We start from the raw sequence: 23,273 nt of genomic DNA, 5'->3' as shown, positions 1-23,273 counted from the left end.
GTGACCATACCCTGGCGTGTTTCTTACTCCTCTCGCTCGCTTGCTCGGTTTGCTATGCTGCGAAGGCGAATCGCACGGAAGCAAATAGCGTCACTCCTCGTCTGATCCAGCTCGTAGGACGTACCGCCTTCTGTGTGTCGCACCTTCTCTACTTCGCCGGTGAGTAAAAAAAAATTATAAAAGGAAGGGACTAGTATAATTTATTATCCTCTTTGGTTTCGTTTGCTGGCAGTGCTGAGTAGCAGGCTTCTTTCGTTGCGTTCTGTGAAATTGAGAGCATTTATTTTTTCTCATGAAAAATTAAATGAAGATTTGCAAATCATGTATATTATACTATACCGTGCTGAGCGAAAGCAGAAAAGGCATATTAGGTCGTTTGTATTTCAGCTACATTTCGTTTACTGAATGCTCTGTTAATAAAACGAGCTCTAGCATATAGATTTAAATGCCCCAGCAAAATCAGGAGATGGGGAAGTTAACGGGAGAACGGATTTCTTTGCCCGTATTGTAGTTGACCTGGTGACACCAAGATGTCTGAAAAGGAATTAGAGCATTCATGTAGGAAGAGAGTGTTCGTTCTTCGGCAGAGATTTGATAGCATTATATGTTAAAAAAAAAATGTTCCATAGCCATCGCATCACTGATACGCTGTATTACGTCAAGCGAAACTGTGTTGGAAACGGTTTCTCCAAATCGCCATCTCACAAACATGGCTGCTTGAAGACTACAGTCGTCAGATGGAATGCAGTATACTAATTAACATAATTGTATTCAGGGGGCCGGGTCTCTTGCTCGACAATGATTGGCTGTTCCGACACCTTCATGATAAACAGTAGTACCAAGCAAGCAAGATTTTGTTTCTATGCCCGGGAGATGAGAATGAGACTTCGGATCATATTCAAACTATTCAGATGATGAAGAAGCGACAGAGCATTTAAGACACCGCATTCTTTAACACACATTTTCGCTAATTTCGGGTTTTTTTTGTTTTTTTTTTACTTTGCTCTTGTCTTCAGATGTCCTTTTGTTCTTCCTAAATATCACTCTCGCTTTTCCTGTCCTCCTGTTTCGAACTCTTTAAATTAAATCATAATGACTGGTTACAATTCACAGTAACACTTTATGGGTACTTCATTCATTTTCAGTTTTTTTTTCTTTCTTTTTTTCTTTTTTTTTTTTTTTGGGGGGGGGGGTAATATTGGTGGATCATTTTCCCTTTCAAAGACGTGGTTCCTAAACCATCGGTAACGTCTATGGTATATAGTTTTAATGTTATTTAGCGAGTTCCGTAGTGACGCTTAATTTGACATGAATAAAGACATGGATCCTTCCATGCAGCAGTTGCTTCTATAAAGTTTCAGTATTATAATTGTACATCGTAGAACAATTTCTGCATTTAACGAGATTTTCCAACAAGAAATAACAGACTCCTCGCCAGCCACTATCATGGTCTACTGAAATATTATGATGATAGATATGCATGAATCGTCATCATTTCAGGGCGGGGTTTTTCTGTTCATCTTATTTTACCAGCTTGCAAAAACGCTGAGATATTTCATCTAGAGCGTCAAATATATACAGTCGTTAGAATAGGCTTTCCAAGACTACATTTCCGTTTTGTCTTTAAGCCGGTTGATCGTATTTATTGATACCTGCTCGCTCCTTCAATGTGATTATTTACACACTGAGCGTCAAATACAAGGAAACGTAGCAGTTGTGAATCTTTTCTATTGAGAACACTAAAGACATTTGGTTTGGCACGCCGACCCGTACGGTCCTTTTAAATCACCTGAGATCTATTGATTGCGAGCTTGGTCAATAGCCCGTCTCCAGGTGATAGCGTTGCAACCCCCACAAGAGCTTTGTTCGATTCGTTGTAGCAACGCGCTCCTCCTCTGCACCCCTTTCATGGTCTACGATGTAGCGGTCCAGACACGACAGATGAGTGTGTTCTTCATGTGACAAAACGTGCATGGCATTGCGTTTTCACGCATTGTACTTCCATTTACACTGAGCCGCGAAGATGACAATGCTACCTGTATCCGACGAATATCAATTTATTATAGTTTTCTTTTTTAATCTGTCTCGAAATGCGAGGAAGTTAAATTTATGTAGCTTAATGCACAAAAACTAGATTATAGTGCTTTTTTCCAAGGTCTGACTACAAATTGCCCAACGTAATGCCAATAAGCTGATTTTTTTTTTTTTTAAATAATGCATTGTACTGAGCTCGGATGTTTCTTTACTGAGTGATTTTTATCCTCCATTAAAGGTTTTGCGCACAATGGGGACTGTCATCTCTTGAAATGTCAATAGTGATTGGGTTTTCAAACTATCCCCGACCTAGGGACAACCAGTTCGTCCAATTAGGCCTACATATTCACAGGACAAAATGACATTGAAATAAACAGATATACACAAATCATGTCATTATATCACACGGTATCACATGGGTATTTAATCATTTGAAGCAAATAATTTACTGATCTTTTCGCTTCACTTCACATGCGGCATTTGATAACTTACCCCGAGATATATATAATTTGGAGCAATGTCTAATTACGTCCGTTCATGCCTAGTGGTCGAAGGCAGTGATATGTGACAATAAGATCAGTAAAATATTTGCTTCAAGTGATTAAATACCCATGTGATACCATGTGATATAATCACATCATTTTTAAGGTTCACATCCGATGAAAGCTTTCCAGAATAATTCGAAAAATGAATATATCACGCGTATCGTATAGTAGGTACTTTGTTTGTTTTATTTCCGTCCTAACATAAATACAGATATAAAAGACAACATAAGGAACAAGGAAAATGATACATAACGCCTAAAATAAAACAGACATACATCCATAGCGTGACACATCGATATACGAAAAAGAATAGAATGTAGGATTAGAGAAAGATAACGGCTGGATAGCTCATAATCAGCTGCACTTTTTTGGTGCCGCTGGTCTTCCATGGGGACCAGTTATAAAGAGGTAAGAAAGAAAAAAGAGTAAAAGATTACACATCGTATAAATACAAAATTATAATAGTCTCATGAAATATGGTTTTATGTTGCAATAATATACAAAATCGAGAGACAAAATACACTTTCTTGAGATGTGTAGATACATTTCTTGTGTGTCAGAAAAAAAGATAGATGGATTTACACAGATGAGATTAAACCAATTCAAATAAGGGACAGTTTAAAATCCTTCAGTGACGTACAGTATGACGGATATAAAACAAAGTACCTTAGATATACGATACGCGTGATATATTCATTTTTCGAATTATTCTGGAAAGCTTTCATTGGATGATAACCTTAAAAATCGTGTGATTATATCACATGGTATCACATGGGTATTTAATCATTTGAATCAAATATTTTACTGATCCTTTTGCTTCACATGCATCATTCGATAACTTATCCCCGAGATAATTAAATGATTTGGGATCATTACGCAGCTTGACCAGTACGCAAGTTCCATCACCCAAAATTGATTAGCGAACGTTGATCCTCTACTTTCACGATGTGGACTTTGCCCTGCATAGACTAAATGAGAACTTTCAGATTGGCAAAGTTCAACTAGAGTAAAATTATGATAATTTATCTTCCTTGGAGAGAGATAAATCAGCGACACGGTTGCCCAAAGTCCAACCCAACGCTGACTTTTTTCTCACAGCACATTAACACATCTTATACATAATTATGTAAACTGCATTTAACACCATCAAGCAAAGTGACGCAGTAATGTTTTGGGTTATTGGTGAATAAACTTGTGGAGTTGTCTTTCTTGTCTCACCTTGATATAATTATGTCATGTTCTTATTGTGCGACTCAACTAAAAACATTGCTATTGGATGATGTACCTAGTTTCATTAGCCTTGACAGTATTATCATACAGACATCAAAACAAAAACGAAGGAGTTGCTACATGTTATTGGCTTTAAAAGGCTTGAATATTGATGTTGCAAAAAAAAAAAAAAACAGAAAACAACAATAACAACACATAAAAATGTTCCCCTCTCCGGATCTTACTTTTTTGTATTTCAGATCTATGTTTCTCTTTTCCATCTGAAGGAGAATAGAAAATGATTGACCTATCAAGTATAGTTCGAACGTTCTTCATGAGAAAAATGGTTTATATGGAACTAGAGAGAGATGAAAATTTGTCTACGGATAACAGCGTGCATAATTATTAACCATTCAAGCTGTTCCCCATGCGTCTGGGCTCACTCTTGACTACACTTCACATTGCAACCATGCCAGTTACAGTGCAGACAGCCGTCTTCGCTACAGGCTCAAGCGCGTTGCTACGAAACCCGAAGCTGTTTATATACGTTACTATGCCAACAGACCACCGGATCGCAATTGACATCGGAACTCGGGGTCAAAGTTTCGGGTCAAATTCAAATGCGGAAGGAAATGTGTTGTGAGACGTCAAGCTACACTAAGCAAGATCTATGACGATACTATTGTAGAAACGTTCGGAGAACGATATGTTTTGCTCTGCCACATGGAACAAGATTTGCTTGAATTATGTGAATGGCCCACGGAGTAGATTGTCCTGTAGACAGGAATTTTAGAGGCTTTTCGAGGTTTTTGTGTTAACGGCGTGGGCAAAATAATTATGGTAAACAGGAGCTGTGGGTCGCTGACACTGTGATATTATATTACGTCAGTGGTATCCGACTCTTCAGTTCTTGCTATACATAATATTGCAAGTTAAGTTATTTCCGTCTAACCCTGTTCTCAGCATGTTCGAGAATACGATGTGAAAGGGGAATCTTCATAATTTCCTGGAACAGAAACGGATAGCTTCGTGGTTTCCTCCTATGATAATGACATTTTTTATAGTCAAACATAAAATAGTGTACATTTTCTCCAAAATAACATACTCGCTTACGTGACACATTTTTATGAGTGATCCAGTGACTAATCGCGCCAACATTTCAGTTTTGAAAGATTTCCTTTAATAATTCCTTACCACACCATACAAATAATAATTATCATGTGGTGACATGCTCTGTCATCTCTCTCTCTCTCTCTCTCTCTCTCTCCAATATATATATAATATTATATCGATCATCAAACCCTAAATTTGCAAATCCTTTTTAACAGGTAAAATATCTGAGTAAAATATATTTTTAGTCTCTAACATGAAGACATCTGGAGAAAAATAGAAGGAATAAGGGTGGATGATTTGACCAGTTACTTCACGTATAAACGTTTATAGTTTGTTACAATGCCAAACAGGCAATGGTATTAGGCTTTATTGAATGGGTGTTAAGGCTGTCTGCGTGGTGTATGAATGACAGAGGCGAATACAGACTTTCTGTTGTGACTTACATCAAGTCAGAAATGTTTTGTACAATCTTTCCTCTTATAGCAGTTGTATTGCAATTATCTGCTATGTAACATACGACTAGTCATGGCTGATACTTTGGTATACCCAACACCAAATTGAGGATTGTTCTTCCTGGTATTTATTGAGATTTTATTGATTGGTTTCTATCTGTACGGGTTGTTGATTTTACGTCTTGCCGGTATTAGACATACTTGGTTCCGCTTAGAGCGACTGTTCCGTGAACAAAGTGCACGTATATTTGAAATGTTTGAAGACTCGCAAATCTCTAGTGCATGCATTCATTATTTGCAGTCACCATGACTGTTGAATCTAAAGAATGTGAGTCATATTTTGTGATGCGTTTATTCTACTGTATGAAAAACAAATAGACCTCTAATCTATATACTTTTAAATTTCTGAGAGCAGATGTCGGTTTGACTTTGAACTGAGGATGTTCGTTCGGAAAGACTGTCGAATTCTTGTGCAGAATTTGGTACATTAAACAACAATAAATGGGGGAAAACAGTTTTCATTGTCCATTTTGGTCCGTCCCTTGCACCTGAAATTTGATAACAGTAAAATGTCTTATTAGCATTGCCAGTGCGCTTTTTTTTTTCTGTTTTTCATCTCAACACCTGTTTCAAGTATGTTCCACATCTGCCACATTTCACGGCTTTCATAATTGCCACGAACATTTTTTTTTTCGAGTCGACATTCTTTTCAAAGTGTTATGTATGACTCATTGCTCAAATATTTCGTCTATATTGATCCACGTGTCTAGACTAATTATTGACGCCATGACACGATTGTGACTATACAAAGAGGACACCGTGCTTTTATAACCTTGGAGCAAGGGGATAGAATTATAAAGAAACTTGAGTGTAATTGTTGTTCTTGTAATTTATTTCAATCGAGCTTGAGTCAATACCACGACCCCTTTCCCTCTCCCACTGTTGTCCCAGTACTTCAAGTACACCGTATCGTGGTTTATCTTGACTTGCGGCGATATCATATTCATATTTGCTAAAATACGCAGTATCGAAAGCGATATCGGGCAGCCGTTGTTTCCGTCCGTATGGTCACATCGAAATACGCTCGGAGTTGCACGTAGTCCGGACAAAGTCCGGGGCAGGTGAAACCTTATATGGCGACCCACACGTGTGCGCTGTAAGCGCGCTTTACGCAATCTAACCGCTCCTGCACAAGTGCATCAAAAAGTTGTTTGTTGTAATGTCAGACGAGATTATTAAATGCCTGATAGACTTTAACTCCATATTTCATATTTCAGGCATTTTATTTCATTTGTTTTGTTTTGTTTTTTGGTTTAATTTGTCGTTGGTCATTGGGGTTCTTCAAAGAACATTTTCTCTCAACAGTTCAAAAGTGTAATTGAATTTGACAGGCAGAAATCATTTACCGGTATGTTTAACAAGTCAATTCATTTCATGGTCTTTCAAACAAGGTGCAATCAGAAACTTGAGATGGGGTGCTTTTCATAAAACGTTCCCTTAGAAATCATCCGCTGATTAGGCAGTTCATTGGGTATTACAGTTTTCAATTTTATCACGCCACAAGCAGACAGGTGCATGCTTTAAGAATGATTCCAGATTTTGAAGTGATAAAGATGTGCATATGTGGCAAAGGGACATGGTTGTAAGGTCCCCCCCCCCCCCCCCCCCATAATTCATTGATCTATGCCGGGAATGGGGTGGGGTTAGTGAAAGAAGCTGCGTTTCATTCGGTCTACGTGCAGAATTGATATCGTGTGCAACCTTAGGCACGTTTGGATAAGGGGCGGTTAGAATACTCGTGATACTAATATCCTTCTTGGGGTTGTCTGAACATAGTCAGGATACATGCACACCCCCAGTCTAGCTCAGCTCGGCACAAGGTTTTAAAGTCTAATTGATCAAAGTCGAATCGAGAATGAAAATCAAGTCGTCGCTGTTAATGGGGCTACCGAGATCGATGTCCACGAAGGAAGGGCTAAGATAGTGTCAAGAAAGTGAGACGAATAATATCAAGTTGATAAACTGTTTTCTTTATTAGGCAGTAATATTGTATGATGAATAATAGTTTTTGTGTCCTTAGCCAAACATGGTGACACGTGATTTTCAGTGATTATAATATTTGTTCGGTGTTACTAAGGAGAGCAATTATGTAGAAGTGTGTTTAGTGTGCATTTTTGTTGTATGTGTGTCCGTGATAAAGGCATCCGAACACTGTGCTCAGCTTAAAAGTTATCAAAATAGACGCAAGCGACTCACTGAAACGATATAAAGTCGTCAAGGAAAGTGATCCGCGACGGATGTATTCCCTTACATCGTTAAAGGGCCATGTTGACATAACATGAGATGATGTGCATTGAGGGGGCTTGACCTAAATACAGAGGAATCAAAGTGACTGAATGCCGATTTTGTAAGTCCACTTAATGTGAACTGCGCATCCCATATTATCACCAACGCAAAGTCACTATAATAACCTGAATTTTCTGATCAGTTAGCGGTTATGAACTCCAGTGGTTTTGCTTCCTATCAGAGTAATGAAGAGTACGAAACCGGAGGTTACATTATGTAATGTAAGACGTCCATGCAAAATCTAAAGTGTATCATATAGATATTTAGTGTTATGTCTATATATAAAAAAAAAGGTGCTGCATTAATACCGTGAAAGGGAATAAAACGATGTCAAATGATCACGATGTTGGTTTCTTGCTACTGTATGCCGTCAAGGAAATGGCTGCCATGCGTATTAGTGATCGCGAATTTACCGCACTGTTAGTCATCCTCCCACAGTGTCTGTATACCAGTTGGAAGACATTAAATTGATGGGGAAGTCTTCTTCACATATAATTATGTGGATTAAGTGAATGCTGCAATATTAGTAGAACACATCAGTGAAGTTCGAGGAAAATCGAACACTCCTTCAACAGTGTTATGATGAATTTGTACAGTTTGGGTGCCGCCATCGCAGGATGAGAAGACTCCAACCGTTCGTGACGTCACGACAGAAAAAATATCTGAAGAAAGTATAAAGAGGCTTCCACAAAGTTTCATTGTTCTAGCGTGATGGAGGAGCAAATGCTAGCCTTTCCAGAGAGCAGGGGGATGATTCTACCCTTAACACAATTATGTCAGTAACAAGTCAAAGAAATGCGTTCTTTTCATTTGAAAATAATGAAGAATTGTAATACTTTCTTTACAATAATTTTTTTTTTCGTTGTTCTGCAGTGACGTTACGGACTGTTGCAGTCTTCTCATCCAGCGATGACGATACAAAAACTTTTGAAATTCGTACATTTTTTTTCAAATGGATTGTCCTCGAACTTAATTGACATGTCCTACATACTAACAAAGTTGCATTCATTCAATCCACATTCATATTTTGGGAAACATCCCTTTAAATCGCTCTTGACGGAACAAGTGTTAGACACCGAGGTTATAATGACGTTTGGGAAAACTTGCTTCTCGAGTCGTCATTGAATTCAGGAGTGTCGAGTACAGGTTATCAGGGTACCAGCTAGGCAGCTACAAGGGAGAGCTAAGGGGTTGAACCTTGTCCTATGAGGATAGCAGTTGAAGACGCACACGTTTCTAGCAAAGCATTCACCCGATAACCCTGAAGAAAGAGAATATTATATTTCGTGAGCAAAAATAGGGACAACTATCATATCAAATATTATTATCACGTGTCTTTATATCTCCTCTTTTCCTGCTTTTAAGGGACTTTGAATCGGAGGAACAGAATACATTTTATTTTTTCAAAGTCCATGAGTTTGTCTATTATCATCTCAATACACCAAAAGTTAGGCAATGCATTTAGGCACGAAATGTTTGACGATATTCTCTATAACAGCAACGAAATAAACATCTTGGAAAAAAAAAATGACTCTCTCGTATCAGTGAATAAAGTATACTGTCAAGTTTGCCGAATTGTTGCTCAACATTGATGATACAATCATGTATTGCCGAACACGAAACGCAAATATGAACGTAATGAACAAAGATATTCCGAGAAGGAATTCGGTGCTTTTTGTGTAACCTCGAGATGGATACTTTTCTTTCTTTTTTTTTTTTTCCTTTGGGGGGGGGGGGGGGGGGACTTAAATTATTGCATAATACAGCAACTGACTACAGTGGTTGAGGAAGTGTTTTGTTTGTTTGTTTGTTTTTTATATGAAAAACACTTCACTCAAAAGAATACAATATAACCTCACAGATGATAATGATTAAACGATTTTCTTTATGCTTGAACTTGATGACACCAGCGCGGAAATATATTGGGTCACACACCCAGAGAAAAAAAAAAACAAAAAACAAAAAACAAAAAAAAAAACAATCACACTCAATGGACAATGCCTCAAGGGCGATGGGGGCTGCTATAGGGCACAGTGCCACCTGTCTTGCGTAGATTGGGAACTGCTTTCTACACATGTCGATATACTGACCTTTTGCACAGCGAGATGTGCATAATGAAAGCACGTAGCACGTAAGCTTTTGCAACTAGAGAAAATGCATGAGCATGCTTTGATCAAAATCACAAATATTTGAGTTTTCATTGCTCCGTGGAATTTTATATTGCAACACGATATGGTCTATAACAGATCAAGCCGACGCACAGGCATATTCCACATTCATGGAATATACAATATCTCTATATTTCTCTCTCACATACATGTATATACGTGGATTGAAAATGAATGGAAGAAAAGCAGCGCTTTAAACTTGAAAAGATTTATACCATTTATGATGAAAGGTTATGGTTATGAGGGATGGAAAGGACATTTCATGTATACAGTGACAGTGATAATATCCTGTCGTATGAATATTATGATGTAGACATAACCTTGATATTAACACATAAATTCATTCTATCTTTTCGTTTCACTTTTCGCATGTATTGCACAGCATCTCTTGCTTTCACCGGATTTATTAAATCTGTTTCATCCTATTCGCAGTTTATGTTGTTTGTATCTTACCAACAGTCACGAAAACATTTCATCTTCAGTTTTCTATTGGGGTACCATTGCCAAGAAAGGCATCGAGAAACCGTACAGCTCTCAGAGGTAATGAGATGCCGCCGAGTATTCTCCACACACTACGTACGGAGTGGTGGTGTCGTGCGCCACAACGTATTCAAGCACTGCTCTGTATATCATTATTCCCACTGCGTCAGCCTTATACCTCTATATCGAATGCAGCCGTTTGATGGCACAGCGGTGCGACTCTGCCATTGGATTATGTTGGGCTTTCACTTTTCAGCGAGAGCTTGTTATTTATAGATTCTCCTTAAAGGTTCCCTCCAGTGCAGTAATGCAATATATTATATTGATAAGTGATAATTTAGGGTATAAAATTGCTGCATAATACAAAGTTGTTTTTTCTTGGTAACAAGGTACATTGCATGTCTCATTCACAATACCACCCAACAAACTGTCTTTTTGGCACCCAATGTTAAATTTGAAGGATTGCTAGGTGAAACCTTTTACGAACGTGTCCTAAGGGATGTTACGTGGGCATGATGTCCACACTTGCCTGATTTTTCAGCAGTAACAATGTTTTCTCGTTTGACGCAGGAAACCAGTACTTTCTTGGAGTCGAGCACGTCGGTTCGACTCGACTCAAACATTCAATGGAAAAGAATACCAATCAAATTACATAGGTAAGGCCAGTGGAAATGGATATTTTTCAAATTATATACACTGTATATATTACTATATATCTCAGTATCTTCATTGCGGGGGGGATGCTTAAGATTCGTAATCGGATATTCAGATCACCCTTAAAATAAAGCTTGAGAGTCTGATTTGTTACAAACCCTCTGTAATTTCGATAAGGAGGTGGAGAAATAGAAACTGCACGTCGACTGAAAAGACGAAGGGGATGATGATGATGATGATGACGATGATGATGATGATGACGATGATGATGATGATGACAAAAGTATGTGAAAATCAAAACATAAAACAAAAAGATACCATGCGCAGCATTATGGTGTTTGGTCATTGCAAGTTGCGGATGACCGTGTTTATCATGGCATACCCACAACTTTCTCAATACATTTTCAATTCAATTCAATCTGGTTTATTGAGAATACTGCCATGGCAGCCAAGTGGCTGAATTGCGGAGTGACGTACAGCTATATACAATAGAATATAAAATATCATTATTGCATTAAAAATGCATAAACAATCATATACACACATACATACATTCATAATTACTTGAAAACTGTGAAAGAATGATAGGTTTACTGCACGGTATAAAAATACATAGTAAAATGACAACAATCAACATGCCTAAAAATATAAATTACTAATTTATCATTCACCAATATCGGGCGCATGGTTTGCTATTATATTAATGGCGTATGAATATAACCTAGAACCAAGTGGCATAATTGACGTTTATTAATGGAGATAAATAAACATTATTACTTTAGCAGCATTCATAACTCAAAAGCACAGTTTTGACAACCATCAAGACAATAGATTTCCTTACAATGTCATAACGGGGCTTAAAACCGCAGACAAACGTTCAACTGCAGAAAATATAATGCGAAGGCATTGCCATGACAACGGATGTATGCCAGCGCATTATAGAAATGCATGAGCATCGTGCCTCGAGTATAAAGTGTACACAGACGTGAGCTAAGCGACTTTAGCGCAAATGTGTGAGATCGTTCGAAGGTGAAAGGGAAGAGCAATAACCGGTTATCTGATAAACCGCAAATTGCCGACAAGAGCATATAGGGCCTAATAATTATTGTCACCGCTGGGCAAACATACAGGGATAACGATAATGATGTATTTGAAGAAATCATAGCCTTGCTACCAGGCGGAAGTAATTGACAGTCGTTGGATCGAGCTTATCCCCTTGTTCCGAAAGTTGGCCAAAATCGCGAAGAAGATTATGGACTTTGATAGGCACTTATACGAGCAAGACCGTTCTCAAGACAAGGCTCAATATTAAGAGGCTTTGAGTGTATGTGTATGTGTGTCTTCGTAAATATATTGTAAATCGTACTCATGAGCAGTGCTCCGTGAAAGACGCTATTAAATGACACGAACATGCGATGTTAATAGCTGTCGTACCATATACAGACATTTCATTTCATTGCAGATGGTTCACTAGTGTCACAGTTTTAAGAGCAAACCTTATCGTTACCATGTTATCAAATCATGACCGATCTTGGTCTTAAACTTTCTGTGAGTATGTAATCTGTGATAAACGTCATGAAATGACATGAACAGCGATGTTAATTGTTTAGCCTTCGTACCCTATATTTTCAAACAAATATTTTCTTTGTTTGCAAATGGTTCACCAGTGTCACAGTTTTAAGAGCAAACCTCATATCGATATCATTGTCATCAAATATAATTATTACCCATCTGGGACTTGAACTTCATGTCATAATGTTCGATTTTTTTTTTTTCGAGCCGTCTGATTTTTTAGATTACTGACGCCCATCAGAGGGGGCCAAAGATGAAGAAATGTGTGATGATTATGGTGCATTCCCTATACTTATATAGGAGGACTTACATGTAAATACATGCTTGAGAGGGCGAACCCATTAGGGTCTCTTTTCGGGAAATGCACGTTGTTGTTTAATATGATACGATAGCACACGCTAATGATGCAAAGTAGCTTAGAACACAAGATTGGGGATACGTTGGAATTTCAAAGCATACAACTTCCTTGTATAAGCTGAACAAAATATTCTGCAATATGAAAGTGTATGTGTGACGTGTGTATAGAAGTGTGTAATTATATATTGTGACACATCATGCATTCAATACATCTCACCTTTGCTGTCACTTAAACCACCACTGTGTGTTAGTTATACCTCGCCAGGTTGACGTGCATCACTTTCTATTTAACAAATTTCACAAGCGCGATTGATGTATCCAAGAACGACACTAAGCAGTGAAAACGGCACGTAATGCAAGGCAGCAAGAGGACTGTTACCATGGAAATGCGCTCAAGTGAAGTTTTACTAATATTATTATAAGACATTACACCGTTATCACGGAAAGCCTTATTGCTCTGAAATACAGTCGCCGAGGGGAGACTGAATTCCGACTAAAAAAAAAAAACAAAAAAACAAAAAAAAAAAAACACGAAAACAATGTCGAACGTTTGTCAATTCAACGGGCGATAGCTGCTTAGTCCCCGGGGTATAAGCTCTCAACCGGCTGACCGCTTGGTGGCGACAAAATGATTACGCATGATATCACGTGAAGGATGAAAGAAGACCTCCTTGGAAAAGGGTCTTTAACTTTGGGCTATGAAGGCAGTAGAATCCCCCCCCCCCCCCCCCACACACACACACACACAATAGAGACCTCGAGAATACGGTCTATCATGTTTACCGCCGCTTTTAACGTTTTCTGTTTTCATATCATCTACTTTCTGTTCACTTAGCCTACTCAAGTATAGCTGAAAATGATCGAACGAGCGCTCGAGAGTATAATAATCATTTTCACATTTGACCGGAAAGCGAGATACGTTCACATCAAGACTAACTTGACACACATTGCGATAACAATTCATAGACTGATTACATTGACGACTATACGGACTGATAACCATACATATTAGAAATCCATGGTTTTTCATAATATAGTGATATCCCATAAGGAAGTTTTACCCTCAAGCCTTATCACTCGGAACCGAGACGTGAGTGTACATAGCTCCTAGAACTTTGCATACACGTGACAGTGAACATTAATTTTCATTGTAAAGTCGCCGAAGACCTACAATCTGACTTCATAGCCTGAAGTTAAGGCGGAGTGCATTCGACGCTTCATGTTGTCTACTTTCTATTCACTTACTCCTGAAAGGAAAAATACTTGTTGAAACAGAGGAGAAAGCGCTCATGAATGTACACTTTCATGTAACAGGCGAGCGAGATTTACATAAACAGCGAGACTAACTCGGAACATAAGTATCGTGATAACAATCCGTGGATTGATTACGTCGATAATTATTTTGACTATATGGGTCAGACATCCACGGTTTTCGATAGTGATACCCAGGAATGAACAAGGAAGTTCCACCACCCTCGAGCCGCATCACCTAGAACGGAGAAGTGAATTGTACTCGACCAGAACTTTGAATACGTGACAGTGAGATATTTTTGTAACAAAAATTCTCCAATTGAAACAGTTAGGCTACAGGTCATAGTCTCTATAGTTAAGGCGGCGTGGACAAAACGGGATGGACGTGAGACAACACGGTGGGAAGGGATGGGCAAACGTGAAGAAGGGACGTGATTGCCGTGTATACCGTGCCAGATCTTTAAACTGTCAAAAAAAAAAATGCTCAGGCAGCCCCGGTGCTAATGAGAAACCTTGTAGGCCGCATTAAAACGGGGTGACCACAGCAAAGCGTGACAGCACGTAATATGCTGTATAACAAAACTTGGAGGTGGTCCGTAGTAGTCTTCATGATGGGGGTGGGGGACGGGACAGCGCGACAAAGTGTGGCACCTTTAAGTTTAAGCTACTTCGAAAAATATGACAATGAGCCTTGCTTGTTTTCGTCCGTTTGGGATTTCCGGGGATGTACGTGCGATTTGGATGAGAAGCAAACATTTTTTAGTTTGTTACATACATTTTTTTTTTTTCCACAGAAAGTGTTGTACTTTGTGTTGCTTATCTGGCATGAAGACCGGGATATGAAGAGTCGGATGTGGCGATGACACGTTGAGTAATGACACAGCGTCCGGGGATTAGGACAGTGTGCGATTCGAAAAACAAGAGAACGGGCCATGGTAATCTTTGGGGTGTATGTGAAGTTCAAGCCTTGCGGCAAAGGTTCAAAGTTGATACTAAAAGTTGTCGATGTATCCCTCAATTTCGGCGCATCGTGATATTAAAACGCCGACTCTTCTTCAAAAAAGTAAACTAGACTTATTCCCATCATATATCTAAGTCGTCACTACTGTGTATGGGTATTACGATGACGGAGTAACCGATACTTTTCAGGCAAAATTTGTGCATCCGCGGGGGAAAAAATCAGAGGAAAGAAAAATAGGCACACGTGTCAGCTATATGGCTATGGCAATGATGGTGAACTTTTAAGATTGAGGGTCCTTTGACTTTTGTCCTATATTTTGCCTGAATTGCAGGCAAAGTAAACGATACATAAGAAAATAAATAACTAAAGAAAAAGTGGGAGAGAAAATGTCCTGTACATTGGGAAACAGGCTTCAAAGCTCTCCTCATCGGAGGTCACATTGAACTAATATAATTGACCCACGCAGCTACCCAAATGTTACCTTCATTTCTCTGTCTTCATTTTTCTTTTCTTTTTGTTTATCTTCTTTCTTTCTTTCTTTCAAGTATCGCATCCAACAATGGAGGTAAATACTGCGATGAAGTAAATGTTCTACTCTGCACGTAGGCCTAACAGTCGACTTACGGTGATGCAGGCCTTCTTGTGTTATTGCTCACATCCCAGTATCTTCAAGGATGAATAAATAAAAGGATTCGTGTGAAACATCAACATATCTTTTCACCAAGTAGTTTCCCCAGTAGATCTATAAGGCGTGGATATTCTCAAACATCATTCATGACGCAAAAATTGAAAGAACCAATGAAAAACGCATTGATTCGACCAATGAAACACATTGTATTTGTGAATAGAATTATTTATTTACGTAGCACGAAGTTCATCATGGCCTTTCCCATTGATTGTACAGGACATCCGATACCTATCGACAGCCCCTGATCCAGTGATTTCACGCGATATGTGTATAGGTTGCATGCTTCTTTTCCTTTGTCATTGACAAGAAATGTAACGAGTACCAGGAATACATTCAGGACACACCTTCTCTCTGGTCCGATATGCGAATACGCGTAAAACCGCAGGAAAAAAAAAAATTATAAAACCCCATGGAAATGCGCGGGTCTTGAATAGTTTAAAGGAAAACCTGTTGGCAGAGTATGTGTCCACGTGATTGTGTGTGAGCTTCGAGTTCTCCTGTGTTCCCTTTACGGTAGAATTGTCTTTTTGTGACACTTAATAGGAGACCTCACTTCATAAAGGGAGTTGTTTGAATAGATGTTGTGAAAGCAGAGCAACAAATTGGCGAACCTCTAAGAAACTTGGACCAGCAGTTTACCTGGAAAGTTACGAGAGCGAACATCAGTGAGTTATATGACAAGGCATCACCTGAAGTAACGCTGGAATGTTTTGTTTCGTCGTCGTATTGCTTGCGTCAGTTTTCTCTTCGCTTCCCTAAATGACGGATCATGACGTCACGTCACATTTTGTCTTTGATCTTCGTCGTCCATTCTGAGTACAGGGGGCTCTTCTGAAGGCGCGAATCACTCTTGAAGATGAACGGGCCAATCATGCTCTCGGTTTTGCCGAAAAACAACGACGAATGAATAAACGAAATGAATGAATGGCTGAATGAATGAATGGACTACTTATAGGATGGATGGATATATGACCCAATGATACATTAATGAGTGAATGGATGAAACAATGAGCGACAAAAAAAAAAAAAAATACCGGATAAAAGAATCGTTTTGTTCTCTTTTACAGAAGCATCCAAACACCAGTTCATCGCAGCATGGCCAACCTGAACAAGAAGAAGTATGACACTGACGAAGACTACCCGATCATGGAAGGCAACAGGACCTTCATGGCTAAAAACCTCAGCAAGGCGCTCTACAAGAAGTTGAGGGATGACCCTACATCCAGTGGTTTCACCATCGACCAGTGCATTCAGAACGGTGTGGACAACCCAGGTAAGAGTGCCGCCCGTAATTGCTGAAGTGAGATTTGATAGAATATTTTCTCATGACATTTTGTTTCTCCTTTTCATCTTGAGCCAGCCATGGTAGCAAAAATGTTTAAACACTCAAGTTCATTCAAAACTGGACAGATGCTACCGAAACAGTGTTTTGGTGGCATTGTTCTCTTTACGTGTCGGTAAATCACAAAAAGTCACCACGACCTTAAATAGATTAACTGCTTCTTGAAAAAGCATCATAGTATTACCATCAATCCTTCCAGCATTCACATGTAAAGAATAGTTTCATCAGAGTTTGCTGAACCACATATACCACAAAAATAAACATTTGTCGGTGGATGATCTTTCAACTTGTGAGTAAATGAAACAAAACCCGTTTTGCACCAATTATGATACAGGCCTATTGTCAGTGAAGCAAACTACATTGGAAAATTAGCACGTATACTTGCCGTCAAGAAAACTGCGTGTGGCTAGAAAAAGAAATCAGTTCTTAACCAGTCAATGATTTATAATTCATGGCCGTGATAGGAGTATCTCATGGATTCATTTTCCTCGTTTGCAGACTTCACCTTGGGAATCCTCGCTGGAGACGAAGAGACCTACACCAAGTTCGCTGAGCTCCTGGACCCCTGCATCCAGGATTACCACAATGGCTTCAGCAAGGACCGTAAGTAACCATGGAAACGTCACTCTGCTCAAAACCTTAATTGGGGATAAAAGAACTTATCATTTCGTGATTTGGACCTTTTTTGGTACCACAAACTGAAACAAACAAAAATTGAGAAAATCACTAGTGAGATGTTTTCTCTCATACGTAAAATCAACTCCTGCATATCTCGTCATTTGTCTTTCAGAATGACACGTAATGTCTTGTGTTTGTGTAGCGTATTGTTAACTCTGTAGATTGCATTAATGGGGAAAGTCATGTGTCTCGGTGTGCTGTTTTAAGCACATTTCTGATGCGAGCATGTTAACACCATGCGATTACTTTAACTGACTTCTTTGGACCCCGTCTTGTCGCAGAGAACCACGTGACCGACCTGGACGTGAACAAGATCAAGGACGACGTCCTGGACGAGAAGTACGTCATCAGCTCCCGTATCCGTACTGGACGCAACCTCCGCGGCTTCTGCCTCAGCCCGTTCGTTTGCCGTGCTGAGAGGAGGAAGATTGAGAAGCTCGTATCTAGCGGTGAGTCTCACAATACCACGTGCTGGCGTTTCCATGGTTACTCCTGCCCTCCCCATCCCCTGGAGACTAATTTGACGGGGAGAGCTGCGCCTACGTGCTGCGTGAAAGTGTTCGTTTTGTTTGTTCCTTTACTGAAAGTAGATTGACAAGCTGGAAAGCACTGCCACCTATAATCAAGTCACATTTTACTATAGCTTTGTTGCAATATTCTAGACATTGACCATGACTATCTAAGTGACTTGATTGCTCTGCAAGCATGCGGTTGTGACTTGTGAATTGTAAATCATCTAATAATTTAATGATAAATGCATATTAATAAGGATTTTTTTTTCATCATACGACCGGGCTATCATGACACACTGATAAATTTTGTATTAAAGACCACAACTGAAAAATTCTCCATTGAGGATGATATTTCAGGGTTAGAACTATACGATCAGAGAGATTCTTGCCAGCATGATTATAGTCGACAAATCTCAAATCTATTTTTCGTTATCATTCTGTGCGAATGTCAGAATTGGTATCTAAATATATTTTGCTTATAGATTTTGAACCTCGCAATGGTCATTCGAAAGGAAATCGTCGGAATAATTGATAACTTAATTTGTCAAATGACAATGAATAAAATTGGTTTCGTAAGAGGGCTAAAAGACAAGATTTTGACCGCATGGCGATTTTCAGACCCAGCTATCGAAGTGCATGTTGGAAATGAGAAGACGGAAATACAATGTCATGTTTATCCTGATATTACAAGCGAAATCAATAATGTATCGTGGTCACAGATGTAAATTTATAAAGGTTAAGTGGTCGCTGTAGAAGGGTTTGACTTATTTTTTTTTTCTCTCTTGGTACAGCTCTTGACTCGCTAGGCGGTGAGCTGAAGGGCAAGTACTACGCTCTGCCCAGTCTGTCCGAGGCCGACCAGAGGCAGCTGATCGAGGATCACTTCCTGTTCGAGAAGCCAATCTCCCGCCATTTCACTTCAGGTGGTATGGCACGTGACTTCCCCGACGGCCGTGGAATCTGGTGCGTGTATAGATGGGATGATGTAATCAATTAATTACAAAAATTCACTTTTCTAGCATAATGAAAGAGCACTCGACTAACCGCTTTCAAAAAGCAGGGGGAATAATATTGCTACCGTTAACATACGTCCGTATCAAATTGATGAAATGTGTAATTTTTATGAAAAGAAATAGTTTTTCTGGAATTCTCTTTATATTTTCTTTACATTGTTGTCCACATATACGTCATAACCTCTACTAGTCTGCTCATACAGCGGTTCCAACACCAAAACTTTACAAATTCATAACTTTTGCATCGATTGTCCGATTTCCTCAAACTTTCACTGGTGTGTTCTACTAATGTTGCTACTTTGACTCAATCCACATTTCTCTTTGGGTTTGGGTTTCCTTTAAGCTCTGAATCTCGGAGGAAGCGGGGACCCAGTATTTAACATCTCGGAAAGCAGAAGACAACATGTTTCTCAGTCTACAATTTCTCAGTCTACAATTTGTGCCCCGTCTATGTACAAGGTGTCTGGTACATTAATTTCTCCTTGTAAAATACATCTTTTTATCCCTTATCAAACACCCACCAAGCAGATAATAAATCATCAATCTGTAAAGGTAATGATTACTTGATCATTGATCACAATGCACCAGTTCAAAAGCTAAATTCTCTGGCAGTTCTCATTTTCACAAAGTAAAATTATACTCAAACTCTTTGTCGCACTCTTAGAAAGAACGATGAAAGATCTTGATGTATTTTGTTTCTTCGCTCTCGTGCAGGCACAACGACAAGAAGAACTTCCTGGTGTGGGTCAACGAGGAGGACCACACTCGCATCATCTCCATGGAGAAGGGCGGCAACATGAAGAACGTCTTCAAACGCTGGGCCTCTGGCCTCAACCAGGTGAGGGTGGCCCCTCTTGATCCCATCGGTGATACAGAGAAAGAGTTCTCGAAATCTCGCAAAATATTGGACTGATGATGAGCATGATAAAATGAAAGATGATTTGGGAAAAGCCTTCTCTGTGTCAAACTGAGATTCCCTGTGGATCTATTTCCGAGTAACTGATAATAAGCTGTAAAAGCCACGTCGCTTTAACTGCTAATCAAACTGGAAATCCTTGTTAAATCCATGAAGTCATTGAAAGGTATGACTCGATTTTTGAACTGACCGTCATTTCATCTTCAACTCTAATAGATTGTACTGCTTTTCCATAATCTACATTGAGCATCCATTATGTCTTTACTCTTAGAAAGTTCCTGAATTTTTGTTTATTTTTTATCACTTGTTTCAACGTCAGAACTACATGTATTATGTGCCCAAACTGGATATTCATGTCCAAACAGCATTTGACATCTTCTCTTTCAAACCGATATCTTACAGAGGATTGTTGAGTGAAAACTATTGTGAAGTGGAAATGAAAAGGGTGAAACATATACTAACCAGTCCTTCAAATTTCATTGCTTTATGGGTTGTGTGCAGGTGGAGGAGCACATCAAGAAGAACGGATCGGAGTTTATGTGGAGCCAGCATCTTGGCTACATCCTGACCTGCCCTAGCAACCTCGGCACCGGGGTGCGTTGCAGTGTCCACGTCAGGATCCCCAAACTGGCCGCCATCGATAAGGAGGCTAAGCTGAAGGAGATCTGCAAGAAGCTCCGACTCCAGGAGCGTGGCACCTGTAAGTCTCCCCTGCTGTGGAGTTAACCATCTCCAAACTTCCTCCTCGTTACTATCCTTTGAAGTGGAGGTGATGGTGGAAATAATTGGGTTAATAGCAGTCCAGTGTGGGGTATACAGGGTAGAAAGACAGATTTATTAGTAATCTCGGAACCTTCCGTTAAACTCGCTACAATCCAGACTCATTACTTTGTAAGTAATGAATCTTAATTTCTTGCTTTGGTTTCTTTCTTTCTTCGTGGAGAAATACCCTACTTTATTTAATTTCTATCTGTAAATCGGTCGGAATTCATGGCAAAATAAATCCTGTATATAATAAATTATGGATATATTTTTTGTGTTCAAGGAGGAAGACGAAGTAAACTATGAGTTCATAGATTTTATGAATAACAGCAAATTATTCATATGTTCCCGTTTTAACCTGAATTCATGACCTGTTTGCAGCGCCATTTCTGCTCGACTGTATGTCCCGAGGTTGTAAACGAGTTGAATATGAATCGCTACTTCTCCTCATTCATTCATTGTAACTCAAATCTCACGTCTTCTCACTTCGTCTCCTAGCCGGAGAGCTGACCGAAGCCGTGGGCGGTGTCTACGACGTCTCCAACCTGGACCGTCTGGGCACGTCCGAGGTCGAGCAGGTCAACTGCGTCATCGACGGCGTCAAGCTCATTATCGAAATGGAGAAGCGGCTCGAGAAGGGCGAGTCCATCGATGATCTCATTCCAAAATAAACGCATCGTCTTTAATACATCAACCGCTAAAAAAAGCATAATTACTACAAAGAGTCTTAGGCCCACACTTGTTACATCCAGATAATGTGTATTTCCCTTTGCGGCTAACATGGCAGCAACTGCACATGAAAAAAAAAAAAAATCTCTTAAAAGAGAACGCTAGAAAACACACATTGTGTGTACTTACGCCGCACCATGGAATAGTTCTATTTGTCCTGTTTTCTCTTTGTTGAAACAAAATAATAAAGGAAGTGAAACCAAACTCGAATTGCACAACACCCTTTCACGCATCACTAATTTGTTGTGTAAATCTGCTTGAAGCAATTATGATCGTTTATAGTATTGTCTCGTTCGTCTTTTGGCTGTGTCAGTTGAGTTCAAATTGCGACATGTAACCAAAATAGGTATTTCCAAAGACAGTGGAGATTTCTCCAGCACGGGAGAATCTAAACGAAGTGTGCAGACGCTCGAATAGACCAGCATAGTGGCTTTCCAAAGAATTAACGTGGTACCATCACTACCACAAAACGGTATTTTTACAATGCTTTTGACAATGGTGAATTTGATCCTATCACTAGTTTCGTTTCCATCGCAAACGATGAACTTACACAAGCCAGTCAATTGTTTTGTTCCGTGTAGCAGGGTTCTTATGATTTCGTTTGAAGCTAATTATTTGGACATGAGTGCTTGCAGTTTAATTTCATGTAGAGTGTAGCTTTCACCTCTTTTCTTTTTAATAGTGCTTTTTTGTTAGTATACTTACTTTGTGACATTTATTCTCAAAGAAAGACTATCTACTTCAGATCATGCCGTATGGAAATCACATGTGAAGTAGGATAATCCTGGAAAATCCTCCCACGCGAATGAGCGCGTACATTTGCCAGAGCAACACCAAGTGGTGTGCGACAATGTCATCAAGGAGATGCACAAAGTGTATAGACTTCACAAACCCTACAGAGAACTATTTATCAAAGTTAAACTTTTATTCCACGTCCTTGCGTTTGCCCTGTGTACATTGGATATTTGTGAAATAAAGATATATCAGCGGTTTCCCGTGACTAACTTATTGTGGGTGACCAATTCTTGTGTTATTCTATTGAGTTTGCTCGTGTGTGTGTGTGTGTGTGCGTGTGCGCGTGTGCGTGCGTATATGCATGCGTGCAAAAGCTCACTGGTCTAAATTGAAGTCACAGTATAACAAAAAAGGAAAGTAAAAAGGTATTATGTACACAAAATCATAAAATGTTATCTTCTCAAAATCGATCAGCAAAACCGGTGCATATCCTCTCTCAGCCTTTTTCTCCCTCTTCATCTCTCTTTCTCATTTCAAAACTTTTAGGGGACAGATGAAAACTTGCATCCTTAGTACACGAAATAGTTAATGTATTACACACTCAAATGGATATGGACGTGTCAGTAATCAGTGTTCCTGAAAATAATGGAAATGAGACAGAAGTTTTCCCGATGTATGGACATGCAAGAAAGGCTTTTAAGTATATAAACTTGAAAAACAACTGATCTCAAAAGCTGCATCAGGAACACAAAAATA

General features: G+C 39.3%; 1 protein-coding gene across 1 annotated transcript; it reads left to right on the top strand.

Annotated features, from left to right (window-relative positions):
* Positions 1-22,790, top strand: LOC140233560 (arginine kinase-like). Its single transcript, XM_072313683.1, has 8 exons — positions 1-159; positions 16,898-17,103; positions 17,671-17,775; positions 18,132-18,299; positions 19,154-19,325; positions 20,090-20,213; positions 20,793-20,991; positions 21,552-22,790. The coding sequence occupies exons 2-8, from the start codon at positions 16,926-16,928 to the stop codon at positions 21,722-21,724; spliced, it is 1,119 nt and encodes a 372-aa protein (XP_072169784.1). The 5' UTR covers positions 1-159; positions 16,898-16,925; the 3' UTR covers positions 21,725-22,790.
* The last annotated feature ends 483 nt before the right edge of the window (positions 22,791-23,273 follow it).

Source organism: Diadema setosum, chromosome 1 (assembly GCF_964275005.1).
Source record: "Diadema setosum chromosome 1, eeDiaSeto1, whole genome shotgun sequence".
NCBI classification, from domain to species: domain Eukaryota; kingdom Metazoa; phylum Echinodermata; class Echinoidea; order Diadematoida; family Diadematidae; genus Diadema; species Diadema setosum.
The sequence above is the reverse complement of the archived record's forward strand: the minus strand, read 5'-3'. Positions and strand labels throughout refer to the sequence as shown.

Bases quoted from the DNA above. Each gene is read 5' to 3' on its own strand.
- LOC140233560 (XM_072313683.1), top strand. From the start codon at position 16,926: ATGGCCAACCTGAACAAGAAGAAGTATGACACTGACGAAGACTACCCG. The intron at 17,104-17,670 runs GTAAGAGTGCCG...CCTCGTTTGCAG, and splicing joins GAACGGTGTGGACAACCCAG to ACTTCACCTTGGGAATCCTC. The intron at 17,776-18,131 runs GTAAGTAACCAT...GTCTTGTCGCAG, and splicing joins CAATGGCTTCAGCAAGGACC to AGAACCACGTGACCGACCTG.